The sequence below is a fragment of the Anas platyrhynchos genome, chromosome 18 (genome assembly GCF_047663525.1).
Source record: "Anas platyrhynchos isolate ZD024472 breed Pekin duck chromosome 18, IASCAAS_PekinDuck_T2T, whole genome shotgun sequence".
NCBI lineage: Eukaryota > Metazoa > Chordata > Aves > Anseriformes > Anatidae > Anas > Anas platyrhynchos.
This window is the reverse complement of record NC_092604.1, coordinates 3,376,964-3,396,981: the sequence shown is the minus strand read 5'-3', so window position 1 is coordinate 3,396,981 and position 20,018 is coordinate 3,376,964. Positions and strand designations below refer to the sequence as shown.

The 20,018-nt window shown below is 43.8% G+C and overlaps 1 protein-coding gene across 36 annotated transcripts in view; it reads left to right on the top strand.

Annotated features, from left to right (window-relative positions):
• The window catches only part of EXD3 (exonuclease 3'-5' domain containing 3), a 296,729-nt gene that overhangs the window by 159,495 nt on the left and 117,216 nt on the right, over positions 1 to 20,018 (top strand). For 35 of the 36 annotated variants that reach the window (XM_072025484.1, XM_072025482.1, XM_072025481.1 and 32 more), the window contains one exon: positions 761 to 892. In XM_072025484.1, the coding sequence (XP_071881585.1) occupies positions 761 to 892 (132 nt within the window). Of the gene's footprint in view, positions 1 to 760; positions 893 to 15,309; positions 15,334 to 20,018 lie in introns of those variants that run through there. The other variant, XM_072025499.1, reaches the window with a different exon arrangement.

The following is a 20,018-nucleotide window of genomic DNA, read 5'->3' as shown; positions in this document are numbered from 1 at the left end:
CCTGGCAAAACTTTAATTTCAAAGTACTATGTCAACATCACAAAAGGAGATTAACTGCTTCACAGCATACAATACCATCCTGGGAAATGTCTGGTTCCCTTTGTTCCCTTGCCTTTGTGTGCCCTCCACTTGGACAGAAAGGCTCTGCTAGGTTCTTTTATGCTGGTAAAAGATGTAGCAGATCCACCTCACTGTCAGTATTCATCATGTTCATAAAGATGTGTCTGGACACTTCCCAATTCTTGTTCCCATTGAGACTTTTCTGCCAAATATGGAACAAACATGAAAAGGATGTCCACATCAACCACTTCAAGCTCTTTGGCCATCAGTGAACTTAAAGGGGTGAAACGATAAAACTGGCATGAGACACCATCTCTTTGATTGTACCTTTGCATACAGTGTGTGATCTGTAAGGTTTCACATTAGAACTGTGATTAAATTCAGTTTCTTCTTGCTATCCCAGTCAGCCCCACAGCACTAAATAATAAGGGAACTTGGGCAAACGTGCTTGATATAATGAACACTGTACTGCTTCAGTTGTCTCAGAAGTGTTTGCAGCAGTGGCTAAGTGTTAAAATTTACCTGTTGTGCCCATTAAATGAAAATTTAGACTGTAAATGCACATTAATTGCAAATGTTATTTGTAATTAAAAGCAAACTAAGTGTATTAGGAAAAAAAAAAAAAAACACAGATCAGGATCAGGATGCATGGAATTTGTCTCATTTATTGTCTTTTTGGTTTATGACTTGTCTTTTCAAGCTGCAGTCCCAGGTAGGAGAAGGGAGGTGCTTCTCCGTGAACTGCTCAGAAAAGGCAAAGGAACAGGCCCTGCAGGTTTTGAAGCACTTCAACGTTCAAGTAACCCTGGAGGACATCTTCAGCCGCTGCCAGGTAGGACAAGTCTTGTCTAAGCTTAAGGCCATGCTCACTCACCATCCATTCACAGCTGGCACTGCCTCAACCCCAACCCCTTGTTGGGGTTTTGCACTCAGTGCCATGTGCTTGGTTCCCAAGATTTCTGCTTGAACTTTGGCAACAATTGTGCAAAGCTGTGAGGAGTTCTGAGCCTGCCTACATCCATCAGAGGTGTTGATGACCAAGTCAGAGGCACTGCATCTGGAACTTGCAAAAAGTTCCACTGTGTTCTGAGTATTGATACTTGGTGTGTGTTTTGGCATTAGCTGTCACAGTTATATTCTCTTTGTTCTTGTGTTCTCTGTCTAGGACACATGCTGTTTTAATTATAAACTGTGTTTAATTATGGCTCTGTGATTCTGATAACACTTAATTACTTTAATAGGAGGATTTTTTTCTAGGATCATATTTTTTTCAAAAGCTATTAGGTTAATTCATGTCCATGCTGGTTGATGACTCCAGATTGTGTTTGGCACTGGATATCTGTGGATTGTTTTTAAGAAGAAATTTTAATTGTGTTAGCTCAAATCTCCCTCTCTTCCAATTTCACTCTTGTATTTGTTACAGTAACACGCTGAAACCTATCCCTTCAAAAACTGTAATATAAACCAAATTGAGACTTCAACATCTCTCATCTTATCAGTGTTCAGAGAGAGAAAAAGAAGAAACTGCAAAGGTGGCTAGAAAAGCAGCTCTCTACAAGGAGTAAACGAGCCAACTGAGTACTTCAGTAAAGTCTGATTCTGTGCCTTTTAGTTGAACTACCAGGGTCTCCTGGCCTGGTGAAACTGGACAAATTTTGTTTGAATAGCAATGGTTCCTGGGCAAACATGGCAGAGTACAATTTTTTAGAATTCTGCTTAGAAATGATGCTGGTTGTTGAAACCTTGTCAGTACCCTATGGAGAAAATGAGAGTTGTCCAGCTGCGCAGGTTGCATATAAGATGAGAATGATTTAACAACATACAGATTGGATCAACATAGTATGGGCTGATCAGTTGATCGTACTGCAGGATAAATGTGTATGCTTAGATATAAGATTGCATTCATTCTGGTGGTTTTATTGTTCCGAGAACAGATTTCAGTTGTTATATAGTGACACGCTGGCTTTTTTTGCAATTAAAAAAAATAAATGGTAGATTCTCCGATTCCCTGAGATCCCATAAAATGTCAGTGCTTTTCCTGGCGGTTGTTGAAATACCACAAGAATAAGCACATAAAATAAAATAAAATAAAAAAGGGCTGTTGCAGAAAACTGTGATATCTGTAATAAATGCAGAAGGCTGTGCAGCATACAATCTAAAACTGACCCCTTGCCCATGATCTGGAGTCTGGAACTGTTTAACTATATGGCTTTTTAGTATGTGCTGTCTTAGTTTACAATATAAATAGGGGTAATCAATCTGGCTAGGAATATATACGAAGTGTTCTCTTACTTCCAGAAGAAATGTCTTCCCTGTAAATTGTGGTGGTAGAACAGCTGCATGTTTTATACTGCGAGGCATGGGAAGATGCTATTATTTGTCGAAGTGCTCTGTGTTCTGAATCTTATATTTACCTACATTTAAGGCTTTGGCGTTTTGGAGCTGATTTTGTTCAGCTGTCATCTACAGCCTGTGCAATGGATGGTGTTGTTCTCAGGGAGAATCCCAAGCGGTCACAGCTGTCTTCCTAGCAGACACCCAGCCCATTACAGGAGCACTCAGCACTGCAGCATGCAGCCGTTCTGCATGCAAGGGAGGGCAGTGGTCAGTACATTGAGGATGATACTGTGTAACTACTGAGCATATTGACTGCCTGCATCAAAAATGGCAAATTTCTGCATTTAAAAGGGTGCTCTGGTGCCACTGTGTCCAAGAGACCTCAGTATCATAGAATCATAGAATATCCTGAGTTGGAAGGGACCCTTAAGGATCATCAAGTCCAACTCTTGACACCGCACAGGTCTACCCAAAAGTTCAGACCATGTGACTAAGTACATCATTTGCAGGTTCTTTCTAAAACATCCTCTCTGCAAACCTAGTAAAGCTTAATTGCACTTAACTAGGATGGGGGCTCCATCCTTAAACTGCTGATCTGTTCCCTCCATGCCCCCTTTTGTGGTCTCTAACCACTTTACAGACCTCAGGGCTCGCAAACTACTCAGAGTTCTGCCACCTCGTTGCAGAAATGTGCATTGCTAATGGATGACTGAGGGTTTCGGCTGTCCCTGGAGCAAGGGAGGGCTGACAGCATGCAAGCCGGGGTCATGAAGAGCTTCTGCAGGCACTTTCAGCAGAACAACAGACCTAAGCAATACCAGCTTGTGAGCAGGGCCCTCTCCAGCCTCACCTTTCTAGGGCTCAGCTGGACAGTAAGGGGCCGGCTCAGCTCTGCTCACAGCATGCTTGGAGATTCATTATCAGCTGCAATCATCCCTTGCAGATAAGCATTTTCTGTGTATCACAGGAAGCAATGTGGCATCCTGCCTGCCTCTCTCTGTCTCATGGAGCAAGGGCATGTTTTGTCTCTTGGGCTTTTTCTGTAAATGGTTGGAGTGGATATGTCAGCAAATATCATTGCAGTAACAATTAATGCGTGTAGTGCACATGGTAAAAATAGGTCCCAATTCAATGGTGTACCTGGGTTTGCTGTAAAATACATTTCCTCTGTCAGGTCCCTCAGCAGGGATGGGCAGTCTCCCTTTTGTGGATATAAAGAATGGACTGGCTTTGTAACTCTGCCAAAACACCGACTTTTTCTGTTAAAGCAATGGCAAATACCAGTTACCTCTGTTTGACTTCTCTAGCAAGTGCAAGGAGAATTTCACCCATGTGCTTCTCATCATTTCTGCCTTCAGTTGTACTGGGCTTTGACTCATTGCTCTGGATCTAAGCTCCAGAAATGGAGGCTGCTACCAGTACAGCCAGTTACAGCATGCCAAATGTGCCCACCACATGGGTCTCTCATGTGCTGCATCTTAGGGCTCTGTGATTGTCATGGAGAAGCCACCTGTGCACAGCAGCTTTAGCTAGGCTGGGTGTTGTCTTCAGTGAGGAACATTTTAGGGGGCTTGAGTGAAAATAAGATAAATTCTGTCTTTTAGTGGCACACAAAAAAGCCCCAAGAAGTCATGTTTCCTAGCTTTTAAATCTCTGACATAAACTAATTTCCTCCATCTATTAATTTTCTCCATCTATCTGAGACGCAAATACACAGATTTGAATATCTCATACAGCTTTTCTTCTTTTCAAATAACCAGAAGTCACTTCTTCAGGCAAAGGTGATACAAAATGCATGTTGGAAGTTGTTTGTAAATGCTAAGTTCAGCACATAGGTGCCTTAGACTAGTCAGAAGGTCTTCGTGGAGTTGCCAGAAGCTACTATAAGTAGTATTAGGGCCAACTACCAAATTAGCTTGAGTGGAAGATCAGCTTTTGATAATATGGGGGAAGTTATCACACAGCTTACGTTTAAGAAAAGATCAAAACCTGTGTCTAACTGGATGGCTGCAGTTTGGGGTTCAAACATCAGACAGCTAGGTTGCTTTATATAGGGTTTGACATTTGGCACTCCCACAGTTCTGTCAGTGCATAAAAGAGGTCACTTCCCAAAGAGGTCACTTCCCAAAGAGGTCACTTCCCAGCCCTGCCTGCTGTAGCCACCCATTGTGCTCCATGCTGGTGTCTGAGCATGGGGCATGGCTAGCAGCTCAGCACTGGCAGAAGAACACAAGCTCCATTCCACTCTCATGAAGAAATTCTTTAAAATGAACATTTTTGACATATTACCTGGATGACTGACTTGGATTTTTCCATCTTGCTTCTCTGGACCATCTCAGTGAAAATCCATCAGGGCCGGGAGAAACATGGGTAGAATGCATCTGCTAACCCTGGAGTGTGGCTAACGCATCTCTACTGCTTTTTTGCTCTGTGAGCCTCAGGTAACAAGGACTTTAGCTTCCTTGGGCTGAGGTTTGGTGTCGGGTCTGGCTGACTCTTGCCAGTGAAACAGCACTTGTGTCAAGCAGATAGGTTCAGGAGGGACTGGAAGTCCTTGGCTGTAAGTAATGCTGCTCTGTGCAGCACAGACAGAGTGAAGTTATGGTTTGAATCGTGATAAACTGAGGAGATAAACAGTGCAAGCTGTTAGCTTTAAATCTTTATATCACAAGTGTTTGTCTCAGCAGTTTGAGGGAAAAACAGTGTGTCCAGTATTGTATGGGATAGCTGATAAATTATTCCTCTTATATAAGAACCTTGTTGTTAAAGGTTTATAACTCTGCTGCAAAATCCTTGCTGGTTTGAAGCTGTGAAGAGAGATTTTGAGGCAGAAGGGCCTGTCCATCTTCAGCAAAGCTGATCTGTGTTTTACTTGAATGTGTAACTGCTGCTTAGCTGAACTTTGAGGTTTGGCTGTTTTTTGTTTTGTTTTGATTCGTTTGAGTTTTGCCCTTGCACTGGACATGGGAAGAGTGGGCTCCTCTGGTGCCCAGGCCGGGCATGCTCAGCTGAGCTCAGGAGAAATGGTTCCTGACAGGGGCTGTGCCACATCCTGGCTTCTGACCTGACTGTTTAGCTTCTGCCTTGTCCAGGGAGGGAACCCTGCTTGAACCAAATGCAATGTGGGCCTGGTCGTAGGTGAGATTTCTAGGCTTTCCTGCAAGCAAAAATGATTGTAATTATATCCCCTGCAAAAATAAATGTGCCAGGAAAAAAAAATCTAAGGCTCCAGCTGCAGTTTCTGCAACTGAACAGCCCTGCATTTATTATTGGATTATCTGCAAATTCAAATAGGTTGTCTCTTTCACTTCACTGAACGCTGTGATCCTAAATAAGCAAATTACATCACCTATTCTGATGTCCTGTTTAACTTGTGACCTCAGCCTGAGCTCTGCAGGATGTGAGAGATAGCTGCTTTATTTCATTGTCTGGAGATCTGATATCTTTTTTCTCTCCCCCCTTCCCTGTTCTTTCAGTTTCAAAGCTGCTCACCCCAGCCTTTTAGAAAGGTGTTAGCATGGGATTAGGAGTAGGCGGAGAGGAGGGGGGAGGAAAGGAAACCACCATTTTTTGAAATTAGGTGCAAAAGTGTTATAACAGTTACAGCATTTTTTTTTATATTTTTTTTTTTTTGTGTGTGTGTGGTTAAGGTAACGAATTTCATCGCTGCAAAGCTCATCATGTGCAAACTGATTTACACAGTGAGCCTGGTATGGAGCAATCCATTTAGCAGGGACAAAGAAAAAGGCATTATGATTAGATGAAAAACCCTGTGCTTGGGGCACTTTGCGAGAACCTTTGAAGCCAGCCTGGGAACTCTGGCAATATTAGTCGATAATTAGTAATATAGATCCCTCAAGCTGTCGTTTAGGTTGAAAATGTGCACGTCTCTCATGAGCCTCTGTCACACCAATCTGATCAGCAGGCTTTTTTGTTCCTTTTATGTGGGTTGCTCTGTCGGTCCAGATGATGATGAGAACTCCCAGACATCATCTTTCTCACTAACTTGTGAGCCAAACAGCTATCTCCCGGCACTGTCATGTCATGGAAGTGGGACCAGGGCAATTTTGTTTTGTGGTCACCTTTCTTGGCTTGGACAACAGTCATTTTATTCTTTTAAATGTAGCAGTTGCCCTTTCCTGCATGGACTTAAAAAAAATGGGGAAAAAAAAAAGGAAGAAAAAGAATTTAAAGGCTATGTATTTCATAAAAATTTTTCTGCCTTAAAAGACAGCGAGGGATTTGCCTCAGGAGTTGCTTAGTACAAAAAGCATCTGCAGCTGAAATGGGACTGAAGAAATCATCAAAGAATTTTGAAAATGCCAGTTTTTAGATCCCACATTTCAGCTCTGAGATGCCTTCCAATGATGCAATATTGTGTCCCTGTTTGCTTCCTTTCACCCCCAAAGTCTCTTTGGAAAGGGATGTGTCACCATCTCAATGACCAATTAATAAGGGTCATGTGCACTGGATTTTGTACACTTGGGAATGCTGAGAAAGAGAATATCGTTTGGAAACCCTCTGTGGTTTAATAAAAGGTTCATCCATAGGATGCAATTTGTCAGCGCCTACAGGTCAGGAGAACCTGTGATTAACAGCATCTGTGGTTTCCCCAGATGTGTGAGTGAGCTGCCTACTCCTCACCAGCCCGTAACCTAAAACGAAAAGTCAGCCCTGTGCCTACTCGAGACGTAGGCTGTGATTTCTTGGTTCAGAGTGTGATTGTTCAACACAAAGGGTAAGGCCCTCTTAATCTTTTTGTTTATCCTGGGCCTGGCAATTTAGATGTAATCTGCAACTTGTGCTGCTTAGATTCTGGCCAGGAAGCACAGCTGGTATTATTCTGTCTCTACAGACATTGTTGACGGAGTGAATTGACCTCAAAAGGTACTTGTCCCTGGGCCTGTTTGAATGTGAGCATTCAGTTGTGAATGTACCTAGCCCTGAAACAGCAGCGTTTCATTCAGAAAGATGTAGCTCTTTTTATGCGGAGTGACTCTACACATAGTTGTTAAATACCATCAGAGTTTGTGATAAATTGTTGTAGCAAATCATGCTTCTTTTAAGTCTTGAGTTGAGATTTTTATTTGCTAATCTCTAAGGTATTGTAGCTGGTATTGAGAGCTCTGGTGAGTGGGTGGTTACCATTACAGTCAGGGAAGCACGGGCACACGAAACAAGGTGGGTCAGGTTCCCAGCAGGAACACAGCCCATGACTCCTCACCCCACCTGCACCTGATCTTGGAGATACAAAGGAGTCCTTCCAGGCTTCACTGTATTAATGTACCTTAAAGGGGAAAAAGAACGTACTTAGCTGCCGCTATTGATAGAAAGGGGTCATATGGAGCATACCACAGGAGACAACCCTGCCATCTGGAGTGACTTAACGACCCCTGTGTACAAAGCAGGGTGGTTGGCAGGATGTTGTCCATACCAGCACCACCACGAGATACACAAGATGGGCACCAGCACGATACATAAGTTCACAGAACACAAGTCCTACAAAATTCCCAGCCTGTAACTTGCCTACCACTGTTATCATACATGTACAGCTCAGAGCCCTCCCAAAAAAGGGCTCGACTGGGCCTAATTCTCACCAGTGAGCCTGGACAGTAGTGCCTGGTTCCCACAGACTGTACACTTCCCTGCCAAGATTTCAGTATCTTCAGAAATTCAGTGGAGCATGAAGGTCACAGCAAGGGAAGAATGACAGCCTGAGACTTCTTTCCCCCCTTTCACCAGCTAGGAGCAGACTGTTGTCTCTCTAGCATGTTGACTGTTTTCATAGGGTTAGCGTGAAAGTTTATGTTTTACACAGACCAGTGGAAGTCAGATATGGGAATGCAGCAGATCAGCTGTGTTTCTTCAAGGAAGACGGTCTCGTGTTGCAGACTTGCTTTCGCAGTGTTTGCAAAGGCTTGATTTCCAGTGAAATTTCTTTTACAGATCTTTGTCTTTAGGCTCTAGGCTCTTTTTGTGGATGTATGTGAGAGACTGTACCTAATGTTATTGGGCTGTGTGTCCTTTCTCTGTTGTTTTTTTTTGTGTGTGAGTGTGTGTTTGTGTGTGTTTTTTTGTTTGGGAGTGGGTGATTTTTTTTTTTTTTTTTGCTTGCTTGCTTGCTTGCCAAGCTGCAGGCGAATATTAAACTTCAGAGAACTGTTAATTTTTCATGGTGTTATGTACCACACTGCTCAAAATGATGATGCCAAATTAGCCATTAGAGGTCAAACCTTGGCTTACAGCAAATGTTTTCTTTTGAGGAAATCATCCTTATTCCTGGGAACCAGCTTTGTTCTTCTGTGCTAAACACAAGAAAGGTATGAATGTGTATTTTTTCCTGGAGGGTAATGCTAGCTGGAAAAATGCTGGGTTTAGCCAGTAGAAACAGAACAAGCAAACAGCGTTTGGCAGTGAAAACAGCACTTGTATTTAGACTAGCATAGAAAAGAAGACACAATGTAGTAAAGAGTAAACGTCCTTTTATACAGTTCTGTACAAGGCTTTTTCTTCCTCTCATGGATTTGGACAGATTGGGAAGTGCATTGGTCAGCAGTGATGCTGGTACACTGGGAGAAAGTAATGAAAGGTCAGTGGGTGACAGTGATGGAGTGACTGTAAGGAAAATGAAGAACTCTCTGGAGAAGGCAGTGACACAGCTATAACTCCCATGTGTCCGAAAGAAACTGTCCCCATGTTTTCTCTCAAATGTCATGAGAAAACAAGAGATTTGTAGCCAATTTAAGTTCTGTTGGTTTCCAGTCCCCCGTGCCTCCTGAGGTCAGAGTTCAGTGTATTGACTGTGTCAAGAAGTCAAAATTCCCATGTTTTATACTCTGTAGAGTTTCTCCTCCTTTTTGACATGGGTGCCCTTATCATGTTCATTGTTTGTATGTCGTAGTAAGGATTGGATGTCCAGTTCTTGGTGTGTGAATGGCTGTATATTTTTATTGGTGGGTTCTCAGGATAATAATCCTATACATAGACTTGCAATACATTTAATGGATCTCATTATTTGAGATATCTCATACCTTAAAAGTAAGATAATGTCAAAGTTCTTCTTTTCACAGTGGGGTAGCTGCCTTCATCAGTAGTTCAGTTGAAGTGAGTTGACTTGAACTCATCCAGAAGGTCTCCAGGGCTTCACAGAATAAGGTGATTGAATACTAGTGGATAGGAACCCTTCTTCTAAATAGTTTGATGTGGACCATTTTAATATCACACCTATGTTTTCCCTATTCCTGTTTTGATAATCTTGCACAAAACTCTTATCCTGTTGTTGCAAACACAATTAAAAACCTGCTGTGCCCATAATGATGAATGAACAATTTTGCAGTCATCCAAGATTTGCAGCGTTAGTCTGGGCAGCTGCTAACACCAGCAGCAGACCTTTTCTCTTTCAAAAGAATGTGTGATCTCTAGGCATTTTTGAAGCTTTCATTTGAGTTAGCATTATATACTGAGGTACACATACTTGACTTCATTGTAGAATTTGCCAGATCTGTAATTACTTTATCTGAAAGACCTTTAGGCAATAAACTGTGTAACTTCCTATTGGCATGAATTAAACCATATCTGTTATTTGTAGCATTAATTATATGACGAGACACCTCACAGCAAAGAGAACCATACGTCTGTGGACCCCTGTGGGATACAGTTCATGATTTCCTGTTTTATCTACTGCTGTGTAAGCTTTTTCAGCTAGAAGCTGCTAATTCTGAAGGTGGAAAGGAGCATATGTAGGGTTTGGGCTTTTAAAGACCTTGTCTGCAAAAGCTACGCAGGGCCTAAATGACTTACTTGACATAATAAAAGACCGCTTTGTATTTGGATAAACACAAAGAATTATATGCTGTTTCAGAAACAGGTACGGCAGTATCCTGGTGAAACCTGAAAAGAGAAATAGAAACCTTTTAAATGAGTTTCTCGATTCTTACATTGCACCAGTCTTGAAGAAGGTTGTATTGATGAAATACAACTATATTGTATGCCATGAGCCAAAACAGGATTTTGCTGAAATGGCATGGATGCTGTCTTTAATTGAAATCATTTATAAGAGGGTCGGGATAAATTTCTCCCTCTCTTCCCGTAGGAAAGCAATAGAAATTGGTAGCACCACGGGTTTTATAGTGAACTTATCTGAAAGCATGCTGGTCTAGAAAAAAGTTTGACCAGCACAAACTTGTTTTTTCCAGAGGGCACCCCAGTTCTCTCTGATTTCTCAGCTATGTGAGTGGTAGCTCAGAGGGAGAATGACAACTTAGGAGTTTTGGCAAAGGTAGAAAACATAATGTTTAGGGCACACTCCTTGTAAGTGATTATTTTTTCTCTGGATAATTGAATTTAGATGATTTACCTGTCTTAGTTTGAGATATGCAATCTGAGTTGACCATACTTTTGAGCTGAAGGAAGACACAGGTGAAAACCTGCTTTACATTCATCCTCAGGATCATCTCTTTTCCAGCCTCCTTCTCCTTGGCTTTCCTCTTTGTGGGTCCAGGGGGACCTTCTCCTGCTAAGGCCTTTTAGTGACGTAGGAGAATGTCATATGTCTACCGTGAGCACAATCAGGATTATTTTCCTAATTCCCACTGTAATGACTGTGGTGACAATCAAGTGAGTCTAGCCTGAGGCTGTCTCACTGCCCGGAGGGTGGCCCAGCAAGCACCTCTTGGCCTCTGCGCACTTGTCCTTCATGTTTGCAACTTGGGAAGGGAGCATGTGGGCAGCCAAGTGCTGAGAATGGTCCAGCTGAAATGGGTCAGAGAACATATTTGCAGCTGGATCAGGCACAAAGGACCACAGGAACAAGTTAGGCTCTGGTGTACTGCTCAGATGAATTCATCCATCTCTGGCAGACAATTCCTACTGCCATGCCCTGCTAATAGCCTGGAGTATGGCAGTGAAGAGGCACAGGCAGACCACTAATCTCTGCAGCTATTGGATTTTTAATTTAACTGTCTAAATTCATAGACTTTAAAGAAGGGGGGATAATGGAGCTGGGTCATGCAGGAGGAAATGAGACGGTGGTTGGAAAGGAGGAAGTTGGTGACACGGGAGTCAGATGAGGAACACAGTTCCCTACAAACAGGGTCATGTGAATGCCTGCTTGGTGACAGTATGGAGTGATCGATGTGCAAGGATAATAGGCCACTGGGGAGTCAGCCTGAAAGCTAAAGCCTCTCAAAATGTGTGGGACAATGTGGAAAAGAAAGTTAAAAAGACAACAAGTAAAGTCAAACTGCTTCTTGCACACCAGCCTAACTCACAGCTTTGGTTAGCTTGCTTCCCTTGGCTTACTTTGCACAGTCCAACTTCTGAATATACAAATGAGTTGGGCACTAAAAAGTTGTTCATGCTTCCCTCTGAACAGACTCTGGCCAGTGCTGTGGGATTGAGCCTTCTCTCCCTGGAGTGAAGCCATCCCTCGAGGGGACCAGCCCTTCCTTGCCCCGGCAAGTCTTAGCTCTGGCTGCCTTCTGCAGTGGGGCCATTTCTCCCTGGAGCTGGGCCTTCCCTGGATCAGCGGCATTTAGTGGCATTTACTGGAGGGCTCAGATTACCCCAGTGAAAATAATCGGTTATGCAAAGTTACGCTGTTTAGATTGGGTTTCTTCTGTGTGGTCAGTGAGGTGTGAAAGTCAATCTGCTCTGCAAACCCTGAGGGCACTTTCTCTGTGCTGACTGGATATGATCCCTTTGGGGTTTAGCTGTCGGGGGGGAAAAGCTGGCCCCGAGTTCAGTTCAAAGGATGCAGAGCACAGGTGGTTGCAGTGGGACTGAGCTCAAGAGCCACACAGCCTGCTAAACCCAGATGGGGCCGAGCTAGCCTGGCTTGACAAAGTGAGATGGTCAGCCAAGAGCAGGGTGTGAGGTCTGGGCCCTGCTGGGTTTGTGCGCCTTCAGTTGCCTCAGCTGGGTGCAGGCCAGTGGGGCAGAGCCTAGCTGCAGACCAGGCATGGCTGTTTGTGGTTGCATGGATGCAATTTTCTTCACAGGCCATCGCAGCCCATGCAGTAAGCAACGGTGTCATTAGCAAGAAGGCCTTCCTGCATGATGAATGTTTCATGGCATTCATCTTATACATCATTCATGATTATCTTCCTTTTCTCCCTGGTACAAACACAGACTTGGAGTTTCAGTGCAAGATCAAGAGCAGAAAAGTTCCTGTGGACAAACACTCCCTCCTGCTGCTTCCCACTTGCCGGCCTTGGGTCTCAGTGTCATTGCTGCCCAGGGGGACATGGGCTTGCCTTGCGATTGAGCTGATGGGAGGCAGCAGGTGACCAGGCGACCAGGCAGAAGCCCTGAGCTACTGTACTGGTATGACACAGGAACCTCTGCCTGTAAGGTCTCAGTAGTGGCATGTGGTAGCCATCCTAAGAGGCTTGCCAGCCCCTTGGTAATGTCTGGAAGCACATAAAGAGTCCAGTAATAAGTGTGAGGGATGGTCCAGGGACTACTGTCTTTGCCAGGTAATGCAAACATTATATAATGGAAGCAATACCGAATGGTAGCACATGCATACATGTATTTAAATCAGCATCAATTTATGCTGCTGATCATCTGCGACTTACCACAGTATCATTCATATTCAGCTTTAGTGCCAAAAACAATACTCAGCTGCTTTCTTGTTTCTTAATGAAAAATACCTCTTTAGGGTTTCTTTGAAGTCTCCACCCCTGAAAATCCCCACTATATTGTCATCATTGTTACTGTTAACAGCCCCTGCCAGTATCAGGAGCCTTTCCTGACAGATATCTCTGCAGGGGCTTTGTCAAACGCTGCAATTCAGCCCTATACTATAGACAGTTTTAAATGGCTAATGACAGGCCTCCCAGGGGATTTCTGCCAAACTCTCAAAGACCTCCCAGGTTTAAAAGTGGCAGGGTGTCCTTTTCCTGGGGCCAGTTACAGGAGGAATGCACACAGTCAGATTCTCCTACCTAAGCTGCATCAGCCTAGTTATTTTTGCAGTTGCAAAGACTCATCCATGCGTATATAGCCGGTTGCTTAGCAGAGGAGAGATAGCTGTGTCGGTAGAAGATATAGAATAAAAAAGCGAAACTTCCAGAAGAAAAAGATTAGGTGGAAAATATCCCACTGGTTTGAAATATTACTGCATTTAAACTTTGAAAATATTTTTGTTTGACAGTAGCAGAAAAATATGAAAGGCTTCAAAAAATTAAGCCAGGTTCTGTATCAGAGGGAGCACAAAACTCATTTTTCCCCAGTGTGTAAGGGTGTTACAGATATTTATGGGATAAAAATAGGAATGTGAATGATGTTGAAATAAGCTGGGCTTCTATATGCTATTTTCAGAAGAGAGGCAGAAAAACACTTGGTCATTGAGAGTCTGTTGGAAATGGGTCCCAGGCTCTTCTGCCCATGATTTCAGGAGAGTTTCGGATCAGTATAGGCTGGCACAGCAGCCAGACAAGCCATGTGTCTCCTGCCACCTCTCCCCTGCCCCAGTGCCCCTCTGAGTACCCCTTGCCCCATCACAAGTGCTTGTTTAACTGCAGGGTCTCTGGATCAGAAAGCTGATCCCAGCTGATCAGGCCTGTCACAACCAGCTGGTTGATTTTAACCCAGCTCTGTTCCCCAGTCTGGTTGGCGGCACAGCTGCCCATATGTGCATGTGGGGCCGGCAGGAGGACTCTGCCTCCGCTGTGTCAGCACAGGCTTACGCTGGCCAAAGCTCTTGTGAGCCTACAGCTGAAGGAACTAGAGCCAGCATTTCGACAGCTCTTGTCTGTACAGTCCCAGCATTAAGAGAATTTAGATTATGCTGTGGAGCAGATAGAAGGCTCACCAGGGAGCACAGTCACCTATGTAGATATTGAGGCTTGGCCAAGGAGATGAAGCCTTCAGCCTGTCTCAGCCCTACCCTGTTAATAACCATTAATTTAAGACCCTACTGGCAGTTCAAAATCTGTTTAGGTTCAAATTTGATGTTGATCTTCAGATTTATGAAAGAAGTAATCAGGTGGATGCTCATTCCCATGTAGACAGAAACTTTCTATTTTGACCAGCTTGTAAGTGATGTTCACCTCACCACATTTTTGCATTGTGGCTAAATACAGTTCACAGTTTCTGAGTGTATTTCTCAATTTATTCATAGCGAAAAGGGCTCTTCTCAGAGATTAGCAAACGAATTCTCCAGAGAATTTTTAAGAATTGGTTCTTCACTTGCACTTGTGCTACCAAATGCAACTAAATCTTTTCACTTTATAAAGGAGTCAAAATAAATGCTTTTTCTTCTGTATTAAAATAATTTCAGCCTTTTTACCAGAGGGAAAACTACCATCTCTTAAAGTGATTCTGTGCCTTTAATTGAGCTACTGTTACACAGAATGGTTGAAGCTTCATTTAGCCTGAATGAAAAACCTGATGCATGTTGCTGAAGAGAGGAAACTGGTAGTGGATGATTTACTTGGAATGCCCTACAGCAAGGAGGTTATAAATGAAGTGGGGGAACACTGAGAGCACTAAGATCTGAACCAGAGGAAATGTATGAAGCCTTGAAGTGACCTTATGTAAATTCCTAATGATGAGACTTAATTGAACTCATTTTTTCAGGAGTTGAAAAGATCAAAATAACAATAGCCTTGAAATGCAAAGGCCTTTAGAAAACACATATGATCGTATTGTTACACAGAGCTGAAAACTGCTTAGGTTTGTGTGACCAGCTAGCCCAGCATCTGGGTGTTGTACCCACTGTTGCTCTGGGAGCTGTGGTGCCTGGGGGCCTGGTGCCAGCCTTGGCCCCAACCAGCACAGCGAGGCTGCTCAAGGTGCACGAGTAATGCCCAGAGGCTATGTCCTGTCTCCCATCCCTGTGCCAAAGTTGCCTCTACTTAAATGCCTATTTTAAACTGAAAACTAATGTGTTTCTGCACTGACTCCCAGGAAGCCTGACATGCCCTTGGATGCCGGCAGCGTGCAGAGCCGTGTGCAGCTGGAGACCCCTCTGTGAAATGGGCTGGTGGCCTCAGCCCAGCTCCTCGAGGCGAGTGTCCCACTGCACACATATGGAAATCCCAGTGAGGAGAAACAGAGCAGCTCGGGAGGGGTCATCCGGCTATGCCCTTCTTGATGAGGTTGGTTCCTGACATGAAATAATGTGGGCATGTGTTCAGTGTGACAACGTCGGAAACTAATACAGAGACTGTCAAGACCAAATTCCTGTGCTGTTTCTAGAGCTCGGGATTTTTCCCTCTCTACTTGCATTAGCTCTAGGATTCATTCATATTAATGGATTTATGATAACAAGATGAAGTATTGATCAAGGAAAAAGGAGCAAGTGATCAATTCTGTGAAAAAATACTTCTCTCTGATTCCAGTTCCTGAACTCTTCACTTCTCTGAGCTGGCATTTTCTGAAGGCTTGTGCAGTTAGGTACCCAAATCCACTGAATGTCTGTGAAACACCAGCTGCCAAAGTCTCCTGAGTTTCATTCAAAATACCAGATTAATTGATTTATTTAGATTCATAAACAGCAGTGGAGAGAGGGAAGCTCTGACCCAGTGAGAAACTGCGGATATGGCTGTGAACAGCAGGCTAATGAAGATGAAAAACCTCCCCTGTCCAGAGTAATCCAAACACAGTCTTACATATTAGTCTGTTGGCCCAAGTGCAGCTGTTTGTCTTTTCAGTAATCTGAAGCCAGAGCAGTACCCTGAGAAGCAAAGGGGACAGTGACTGTTTGTACATAGTGGAGGTCAGCAGTGCTGCTGCCTGAAATGCACGGCTTCATGCTGCGGAGGTGACTTGGGTGGCACCGTGGTGCCACCACGGCTCTAGGGCTATGCTCCCATGGGCAAAGACCGGCTTCCCAGCTCTGCCAAACTCAAGGAGAGTGAGAAACCCAGCGTCTTCCCTTCAGAGGGAAGCTGGAAAATCTTCCCTGTATTTAAAGTTCCCATGGCTGCAGTTTGAATTTGGCACACAGTTGGCCATGGGGTTATCTGAGGTCATGTACTCAAATAGTTGTAGATAAAACAAGGGCCTGTTTGGATTGGAAATCTCCAGAGGGCTTTTCCTTTGCGCGAGGGTAATGATATTGCAAGAGGACATGAGCCAAAATAAAGATTCGGCTCTGTATGCAGTAGCTCAGTAAAATAAAATGAGCAATGGAAAAAAAAAAAGAAGTAGGGAAAAAAAAAAGATGACTATTTTCATTATGTTATTTTCTGAACTTGCTGTGAGATGGAGGAATTACAGCCAAGGAAAGGGAGTCCTGCAGTGCGGTGCCTTCCAGGACTCAGCTCACAGTGCTGCTCTTCCAGGAAACTCACCATAGTAGCAGAAAGCCCTCGCTTTTGGGCTGTGCTCACCTGCTGGCAGGCTCGCCCCCTGTGCGCCCCGCACTGGGGCAGGCTCCCATGCCACAGGGGTTGCTGCGTGGCCACTGCCCCTGCTCCTGGGGCAGTGCCAGTGGCAGCCAGCCCTGTAGCGCCTCTGCTGCAAAGGTTTGTTTCCAAAAATCCCTACCAGTTGGGACAGTTATAAAGAGGGAGAAGTTAATGTTTTTTGGAAGTTAAAGAAGGAATCAGATCCTGTCAGACTCTTTCACAGGCCCTTGGGCTTTTATGGGAAACTATTTACTCACCACTTAATGGAAGACTGCAGAGCAGAGCACATTTGGACAAGAAATGTGATTCGCTACTTTTCCAAGTTGCCGTTAGAGAAAAGCCTATGCTTGTAACAACAGCTCTCTTATTGCTTGCTTGCTGCCTGGTACAATGATCTTTATGACTTCGCAGCCTGTTGTTATGAAAATAATTGAAATTCAAAAGCAAAATGACAAAGTTGAGAAGAAAATTGGGCCTTCGGGGGCTTTCTGTCTTCCTGTGGTGCATTCAGATGCAATGCTGATAGATGCTGCTATAAAAGCATCTCTCAACAGGTAATGAAAAAGTAAGGATGAGACAAGAAAGAGGAGCAAAAGCAAAAGATGTTCTCTGCCCTTCACCACATGCTGCATGCTGGGGCTCCAGGCACCTGGTGTAACCAAAATGGTAACTGACTTTCCTCTTGGTGCTGTGATGTCCTTCCCGTGGGCCTGACTGAAGCACGTTCAGGCTACAGTGGGATAGGCAGCGTCAGCTTTGCTGTCCTCGAGATGCCCGCTCTGTTGGCAGCCAGGACAGCTGTGTGTCAGGGAGGAGCACTACTGCCTCCCTGCCTTCATTGCCGGCGCTGCCAGGTGGCCCCACTGCCTGTGCTTGAAATCATCAATCTATTCGGTGTGGTTAGGCAAGTTGTGCCGAGCTGCTGGGTTTTGGATATGCATTTCGGATGGCATTGTGATGGGTGGCACGTAGGCAGTGCCACGTCCAGGCTCTCCAGGTGGGGAGATGCTGTCTGAAAAGAGACAATATCCCACACCACACAGGGTCATACAGGCATTGTGCAGACCTGCTGCACGTCCCTCAGGGCTTTCACTGAGAACTGGGAATGAAACTTTGTTTGAATGCAAACTTAATTTCAGCATAAAAAATATCTGAAGATGGCTTGCAGCTTTCTTACACTTGTTTTTTCTGTTGTTTTTAAGATTGCTTGCTGAGGAGCTCGAAGTATGGATGCTTTGTTGGTGGCTGTGAACATGAGGAACCCAACTCCTACCTAGTTTAATGTGATTGGTATATCTATTTCCTCTGGGCTGCCAACAAGAATTCAGCCTCAGCTGACAAATCTTTACCTACGTGTTCATTAGAGTTCACTCAAAATGTTCATTGGAGACTTTGGGAGTTTGAAAGGTTGAATTCATCATTTGATTTATTTCTCCAGTTTGGATGGGAACAACTGATAAATTTACATTTCTGGTGTGGATTCTGAAGTTTACATCTTCACAATTTAGTTTCTACTAGTATATGCTTAAAATGTATATTCACATTCTTTCGTTTGTTAGTAGGGAAGGAGTCATAAAAAGGTCACGTATTCATCAGGATTCATTTTTAGAAAGAGAACAAGCCTGTATGCTTGTCTCCTTGGAGCATTGGCCCTGCTTTTCTCCTTATAGGGAGTATCTTAATAATGGTAACACTGTAGTTTTTCAGCTTATGGAGACATACAGCAATGTTCCCAAAAAGACGTAGCTGCAGTCAGTGCCACCAAGTGTGTTTCTCTTTATGCATCCTGTGTTTTTACATGGTGCACATAACTACAGGCTTTCCGTATCTTGTAGACATGGTATTTCTTAATATGCTTATGGCGTGCTTTTAGTACTTAACTCCCATGGCAAACTACTAAACAAATACTTTAGGTATATAGTATTCCATAAAAAAGCACTTCTGACCTGTTAGGTTTCTTTCAGAGCACGTGTGGATGTACTGGGAAAAACCAGAAAGTCCTCACTGACCGAAGAATGGGAGGACTGGGTGCCTGAATGGATTACTGTGATGGCATACAGAACTATGTAAAAATTACATTTTCCTTATAGAAGGGCTGAGTGCGAACCTCATTTGGGTGATTGTTAAAGTCAAGCGATTCATTACCAGCAGTCCTGCTGCTGCCCAGTGCGTTGTGTGGTTGGTCTGAGTCACAGCTGGCAAGATCGCTTATCCCTGAGCCAGGCAAGAGGGGACAGAGGTTGGCTGATGTGGTATTAGAGGCAGGCAGTACCCTTCCATCAGAAAGCCAGCCAGGACAAGTTTGATTTTTTTCTTTCTTCTTTGTAGGAATATGAACTGGCTCCCTAATTTTGTGTTGCTTGTACTGTGTCACATGCCTGCACTACCTTTGATCCCGTACCAGAAGCTTTAATGCTGGATTTACTGTATTGTCACACTGCAGCCTGTGTATCTCTCTAACCTCTCTTGGGCAATAGTCCATTTTAAAAAACCACACCTGAGTTTAGCAGGATTATTATTCTGGTTCAAAAGAAACTGAGGACTTGACAGATGTAAATGCCAAAGTTTGAAATGCATTTAGCAAAGCTGGGAGGATGAGGGAGAAATTTGTCACCTGAAGGTTCTGTGTGATTTACCAGCTGGCAATTTTATAATGGTGACATTTTGCATTTTTTCCCCAGTGGTACAGCAAAAATTAATGAGAAATGCTTGGAAAGCGCAACTGTTTTATGGTTATCGTAGCATGAGTGCAAGAGGAGGCTTGTCATCATGGCAGCCTTGGAACAAATTTGCTGAGACATTCAACTGCCTTTAAATCTCCTCTAGAGAACTTCTGCATTTCTCGTTGTGGGTCACTTGTGCTAATTTGGCATCTCTTTTAGAGCAATTTACATTTTTCTTTCAACAGAAACACTTACCCTCTCTAATAATGAGAACGCTCCTGTGCTTGGTTTTGGGGGTGGTGGTGAAAGTAGTTCAAATCTGAAAAGAGGCAGCTGTTCTCCTTGGCTCACCAGCGTGTTTCAGGCATTTGTTGAGCCTACAGAGGAAACACATTCTTAAAGTCTGTGTCGGGAAACCAGCTTCTAAGGCAGAAAAGTCGTGTGAATTTTCAATGTTCCTGTACGACCTATAATTTGTTACAGCACTGTGGGTGCTACAGTCCATTTGTGGTGTATGTTAGTAAGAACCTCATGGGATTTGTGCTGCAACACATTTAGCAGATTTCATTCGAATGTTACCAAGCTGAATCAGAAGTTTCTG